The 7,209-nt window shown below is 38.3% G+C and overlaps 1 protein-coding gene across 1 annotated transcript; it reads left to right on the forward strand.

Annotated features, from left to right (window-relative positions):
- Positions 1–4,843: 4,843 nt before the first annotated feature.
- LOC148716648 (uncharacterized) lies at positions 4,844–7,209 on the forward strand. The gene has a single exon (XM_088745977.1). It carries the CDS (start codon positions 5,031–5,033, stop codon positions 6,768–6,770), a length of 1,740 nt encoding a protein of 579 aa, XP_088602103.1. The 5' UTR covers positions 4,844–5,030; the 3' UTR covers positions 6,771–7,209.

A 7,209-nucleotide genomic window follows, 5' to 3' on the forward strand; every position in this document is an offset into this window, starting at 1 on the left:
ATCAGTAAAATCCTAGTCTTTAATTTAGAAGGTGTTGGCAAGGATGGAAATGAAGTGTTAAGTGAGAGAAAAGATTGAAACAGATATGGACTATTTTAATTTGAAACTTCCGATATATCAAATCGCTTTGCGGATGGGGGAACAAGACATTTAAGGAGGACGATTGAAACAAATCTTGAAATTCAATGATTGTAAATAAAATGAACTTAATAACTGTTAAAGTTGTAATCATTAAAAATCCATAGATTCAAGCAAGTACAGTAGCCCGGATCAAAACGGTGTAAAAATCTACCGAAGGCAGCTGCCCATTAATAGCAAAACAAAGAGTGGAATATTACCTTCATTCGCTCTGACAATGATCTATCGCTAGAAATTAAACGTCAACCTCAGAGCTTTACGGTGAGAAATTCTCGTTATAAACTCAGATGATGTGATAAAACCAAATTATCTTTTAATTCGATTCTGCCCTTCCCTTCCCTCCCCACTCACGTAACACTGCAGTTTCTTGAAGAAACTTACTCCTTTTATGCACTAGCAAGAGAAAATTACCGACATCATATTTTCTTTGTCTAAATACTGAACAGGACGCTAACTTATTCTTGGAGTACATTTGTCTACTAAAAATAGACCCCATATTCAGATTAGATTTTCCTATTTCCGTGTAAATAAGAAAACTATTATCACTTAACAACAACAATGATAATAATTAAAAAGAAAAAAAATGTGCATCATGAATAACAATGATAATGACAGCGTGTGCAAAAATAGTCCATGCCCAAGAAATAATTAAGATTTTCATGATCGATCGCTACCACCAGTTTGATGACCAAAGAATAATAAGTGAATTAATATAGGTGGAGATTATGCTATGATTTTAATTTGGAAATTAAAGGACTCTTGAAACACATCAAATTTTTCACAGTAATTTTTTTTAATCTCATTGTTCCTCAGGTCAAAACAAAGGAGAAATATTTATTATTCTTTTAGAACTTTTTCCATTTCAAATCTTGATTTCACCTTTCTGTCGTTTAAATTTATTTCGTATAACTGTTCTCTGTCCTTTGCCACAGGGTTCCCTTCTTGCTTAAAGCTGATATGTTCATCATGAAAGCAGCTTATGTTTTATATAATATGCAGGCGTACATTTTCAAGAACACACATCTGAGCCATCGTGTCACATCTGTAAAATGAGAAGTAAAATAGCGAAGAATGAGTTAGGAAATCTACTTCTGAAGACAAACAGATAGACAAGGGTTTTTTTTTCTTCACTTCTACTTGAGTGTAACGGTTTGTAAGAAGAAAAGATCTATGTACAGTTTCACAAAAATGTTTTCAGCTTTAATTAACGCATCTTGGATTAAAAGCAAGACTAGCGAAATAACTTAGGATATCCTACTATTAGCGTCATTGATCTAGCTTAAAAGATGAAAGCTATCAACATGAGAGAATTGAATATTACATCAGTAACACGAAATCGTTTAAAACTCAGGACTCATTTCAAAATCCTGGTTTCATGTCGTCCTACTCAATATGTTGGATAGTTGACAAAGGTATTAGTTTTAGTTCAGTTTCTCTGATGCATAATTCATTTTCTAAAAGGGATTTGGAGTTATTTCTGAAAATTTGAGAGAAAGGATCGAGTGCCTAGTGTTATAAATTACTCATATGATTCGGCCATGATTGGTGTTTGGTGGCAGCACCTGTCGACATTCAGTACGACCCTCTTAAAATTTAAAGACATACTTCAGTTGAGGCAAGATATTGTAATCTCTTGGCTGAGGTAAACTGAGATGAATTGAGGTAATGTAAGATAATCTAGGTCATCTGGAAGGTTTTCATTTTTCACTCATTTAGATAAATCTTTCCATAGCAAATCCTCGTTATGGCCACATACATGCTTTGTTTTCTAATATTCATTATTTTTAGTCTCCAGTCACGTACAAAAACTCACATCGAACTCTAAGAAAATTGAAAATCCCAATGTGAACGGTAGTTCAAAATATATGAACTTTATATATTCATTGTATGTGAACGGTAGTGTTCGTGCAAAAGTAATTAAATTAATATCCGGCTAGAAAGTTCCCACGATTCGTTCGAAATAATGTTAACGACAAAATGAGCGCCAAGCCAAAACATTAAAGTTTTATAGCTACCCTGACCTTTAATGACTATTTTCCTTTATCATAAATTGTGGGATAAACAAATGAAAATAACAATTCGCCTAAAATAAAGATGATTAATCGAAAGTCAACTTTCGCCGGTTCTACTTTTCTCCGTAAGATCAGCCAAGACAAAAAAGTCAACGTGATGGTAATTTGACCCAAGTTTACTTGAGAAACCGCTGCTGCTGAAACCGTTTATGGAGGATCTTCTCCTTACTCACGCGACAGACTTCGCTTTGTTTGGCAAACAGCAATAAATCCTCGCTACGAATCAGCAAGAAATGAAACAACAGTTGAATGATGAGATGAAAACAACTCAAGCAGAGGCTCATGCAAATGCTAACAGCTCTGGAATGTTAGAGAAGTTGTACGCCTTAGAGTTAAAAATTTTTATGTATTGGAATTTCCTCTCAGTTGTTTGTAATTTCGCCTTCGTAATTTTTTGCAGTCTTTGGCAGAAGAGGCAAGTTTGATCTGCTTTATTGCTTCAGCTTTATTGCTGAAATCAAACAGTTGTGATTTTTTATTTCCTTTGCCGCCATCACTTCACAGAATTTGGAGAAATTTTCGCTCATATTTGGTATAACAGCACCTTATACCCGGGCTCATCGGGCCCATGAAAACGACTTCGCACTTAGCCTCGTTCTTGTAACGTAATTTCAGCCCCAGATCATTAAACCGCGAGAATATTGAATATTGTCTAAGACACCGACAAGTGTTATTACAGTGCGACGATTATTACAAAGTTCGACACAGTACACCTCTAAGCCAGCTTGGGTGCAGCGATTTTCAAGAAAAACAACAAACTTCGCCAGTTAAGCGCGTAAGAAAAGAAAAAGAATCCCGCATACACTCTTGAAAAGCAACAGCACGAAACCACAATATGAATAAAAAAATCGTTATGACGAACTTAGTTGGGTACACTGGGCTGCAATTAAAGGTTGCATATTTACGGTCATGACGACGGCGCAAAGTAGGTGTGAAACTGAAAAATAATTCTTTTTCTCGTAAAGAACCGTTAAAACAGTGAACTTATGTGTTTTTTTCTAATAAAGTATTGATATAAATGTGCAAAGCAAAAGATTCCTCAAACGACAGTTTCGTAAACAAACGAGCTCAGTAATTTTTGCTAAATTTTAACTTCACAGCTATTATGCTATTGTTAAAAAGTACGACAGAACACGCCTCTAAATTAAACCAGCTTAGGTGTAGGGATTTGAAAGAAAATCAAAAACGAAAAGCTGTTGGTAAAGTTTATCAAGCTTTTTGAGTTTCACTATTGTGTTTAGGCTAAAAAACATGCGAGAATGATTCAGGTAACCTGTACTTGTGTAAAGGTTAGTGCCAGACCTTATTAATTAAACATAAAATATATGAAGACAAATCAACCTGAGAAAAGTTTTTTTGGTGCCATCTCATATATTAAATATTGCATCAAAACAAATCAGAAGACACGCAGGAAGTTGGAGGAAAATGAAGGGAAAAGCATCCCACGCTTCGTGTGATGAAGGACACGTAACTTGGCTATCATTAATATTTAATAAAACCCACTCAAAATTCGAAGACAAATTTCAGTTGACGTAGATGGAGCAGACTTGAGGTAAGAACGAAAAACCGTCGTTGTTGGTGGTAACTTCCGCTCGCAACATGTCGTTTTGCTCGTGGGACGCAAGCGAGAAATATAGAAACCACTTTGAAGCCGGTAAGAATTTTTAAACTATCCTCTTGACTTTGAAACAAGATGGCGGTCGGACGCTGGTCGTTTGCGCTCTCTCTTTATTTATGTATTCTGTTTCTGCTCTCAATTATCATCTTTTCGTTACGCGTTTGTCATGTATCTAATCCTGCTGCGGCTCTCCTGGTTGCGTTTAATGGTGACAGGCTCAACGCTTCATCTCGAAACCACTGTTCCAGTCGTCACTACAGCACAAGTCCATCAACTCCGCCATTTTGGAAAGCAAGAGTCGGACTTAAACTCGTCAAGCTTTCTTTGTGTGCAGGTTATTTGGTTCTACTGTCTGGTGATGTTAGTCTTAACCCTGGGCCTGTTAATGGTCTGGATGACGTTGTTAAACTTCGTGGACTCAAGTTTATTCACCAAAACATACAAAGCCTTGGCGATAAAATTGATCAGCTTCGCCTACTGTTACAAGAACTCCAGTCAGGCATACAAATAATTACTCTGTCTGAGACCTGGATCAAGGCCGACAGGAGTGACAGTGAATATGAAATACCGGGTTATAAACTTTTTCGGAAGGACAGAAAGGGAAATCATGGCGGCGTTGCGGTTTTTGTTCATGACGAGTTAGTGGCTACGCGAAGGGATGATCTTGAATTGGACACCGTAGAAGGAATGTGGCTGGAAATTGCTGTTCCTAAATCACGCAGCTTTCTTGTTGGAAATTTTTACAGACCCGATCGTACCTCGCGGTATTACGATAAGGACTTTATGGTAAAGCTGAACGGTATCTTAGATACTGCTTCAGCTGAGGGCAAAGAGATGCTCCTTTTTGGTGACTTCAACTGTTGTTTTATGTCTAGTCACCGAAATGACTCCGATTGTATTTTTTGTCAAAAAACTTTCATTTTGAAAATGGTGCTTTTTGGTATCTTTAACCATTACTCTTTCATTCTACAGCTTCCTTTTTTCCATATTCAGGAGGTAAAGTCAAAAATTTTGCTAAATTCCTTAGCGAGTATGAATTTTCACCTTAGCAACGACCATAGCAACGGTTTGTTTATGAAAACAAAACGCAGTTGCAGTCAAAAGGAAACGACGGAATTTCTCCTGGGACCCCTCCCTGGTTATTCCCGTTGTTTATTGACATTTCAATCAGGCATACATGCAGGGAGTTACGAGCACCCAAAATGGCGGATGATATGTGGCGACACTATTTCCCAACTTATCATCCACCATTTTGGTCGTATTCGTTCACTCTATTCCTATTGCGATTTTGCTTGATAATTTATTTATCAATGCCACCAAAGGCTCGTTCTGGTTACACAAAAAAGCGTAAATATCGTGGAAACCAGTACTCTACTGAATCGAAGCGTTCGAAGAAGGAAAAAACGAGTGTCAGCACCAAAGGTCTTGGGAAAGAATGTTCAGCTTCTGCCCGCAAGATTCCAGCAGGTCTGACCACCGCATCTTCTGAGGGTATCAAGGAGTGTAAGGAGTCAATCATAAGTGGATTTCGGTTTGTAGATATGAGAATTTTGTCTTCTGTGATGGAATGTATGCCATGCAAAGAATGCTTTGTTTGTGATTTAATTTTACAAGAGCAAGCTATGAAACGCAAAGGTTGTGCCTCGAATCTTCGTTTGCTTTGCTGCTCGTGTGGTTGGTCTATGGAATTCTTTACTTCAGCTCAAATAGGCCGTTTCTTTGAAGTAAACAGAAGATTTGTGTATGCTTCAAGATCTGTTGGTTGTGGACGTGCGGCAGGTAAGAGGTTTTGTGGACTTATGAACATGCCGCCACCTCCTAGACCTACACCATATGCTCGCCATAATAAAGAAATACTCCGAGCAGTAAAGAAGATCTCACTGGAGACAATGCGTGATACTGCAAGAGAGATTCACGGTATCAAGCCAGGTTCAGATGAGGGCATAGCAAGATGTGGAGTGTCTGTTGATGGAACATGGCAGAGAAGAGGCTTTTCTTCTTTAAATGGCTGTGTGAGTGCTATTAGCATGGATACAGGGAAAGTGGTAGATGTTGAGCCCCGAAGCAAAGTTTGTATCAAGTGCAGGGAGCATGAAAATGATCCTGACACCCCAGAAACTACTGCATGGAGAGCAGACCACAGAGCCTCTTGCAAGGCAAACTTTAAGGGTTCAGCAACAGCTATGGAACCAGAAGGTGCCCTTCGAATGTTTCAAAGGTCAGTAGATCTGCATAAGCTGCAGTATGATGAATATTATGGCGATGGTGACAGCAAAAGTTACTCATTAGTCAAAGATGTATACCAAGTCTATGATATTGAAGTTCAAAAGAAGGAATGTGTTGGCCATGTTCAAAAACGACTGGGAACAGCTTTACGAAAGTTAAAGAAGGAAAAGAAAGGGATGGGTGGGAAAGGCAGGCTGACAGATGCCATGATAGACAGACTGCAAAATTACTATGGAATTGCCATTCGAAGCAACTCAGGTGATCTTGCTGCCATGAAGAAGGCAATTTATGCCAGCTTGTTTCACTGTGCTTCTTCTGCAGACAGTAATTACCATGGGCATTGCCCTGAGGGTCCTGAAAGCTGGTGTGGTTTTCAGCGGGACAAGGTCAATAGGACAAACACTTTCAAACATGGAACTGGCCTACCTTTAGATGTCAGAGAGGAAATCAAACTCATTTATAAAAGGTTGAGTGAGGACAGCCTTCTCAGCAAATGTCTTGATGGCAAGACTCAAAACCAGAATGAGTCACTCAATGGTATGGTTTGGGAGCGTGTGCCAAAGGGGGTGTTTGTTGGTTCTGAAGTACTGCAGCTGGGGGTTTATGATGCTGTCGCTCACTTTAATATTGGTTCAAGAGCAGCTATTAAAGTGTTTGAGAGTCTTGGAATTCCCCCAGGTGAATTCTGTATAAATGAATGCCAGCAGTTGGACTAGATTCGTGTTTTGAAAGCTGAACACAAGTTCCAAGAGAAGAACAAGACAAGGAGGAGGCTACTCAGGGGAAAAAGAAAGAAAAAAAATGACAAATCCCAGGAAAAGGAGGGTGACATATATGCACCTGGTGCATTTTAATGAGAACATCAAAGAGCTTAGCTTAAACTTTCCAAAAGGCACCAGTTGCTTTAGTGATTATTTTGATTGATCAACTTAAATCTTTAAACTTGATTTTCTCAGTTTTGCAATTTTGAGAGAGTGCCCGTCACGGCAAAAAGGATTTCTTGAAAAGTATTAAACCAAAAGGGATGAAATTTTCAGGGAGGTTTGCTTGAGTATAGTTCTGTGTTGTGAACCTAAAATTATTAGTGATTTTTAGTTACATGGTTGTTGACAGATGTATCCATGGTGATAATACAAACAAAAATGTTGTAATCAA

This window comes from Stylophora pistillata, chromosome 14, assembly GCF_964205215.1.
Source record: "Stylophora pistillata chromosome 14, jaStyPist1.2, whole genome shotgun sequence".
NCBI lineage: Eukaryota > Metazoa > Cnidaria > Anthozoa > Scleractinia > Pocilloporidae > Stylophora > Stylophora pistillata.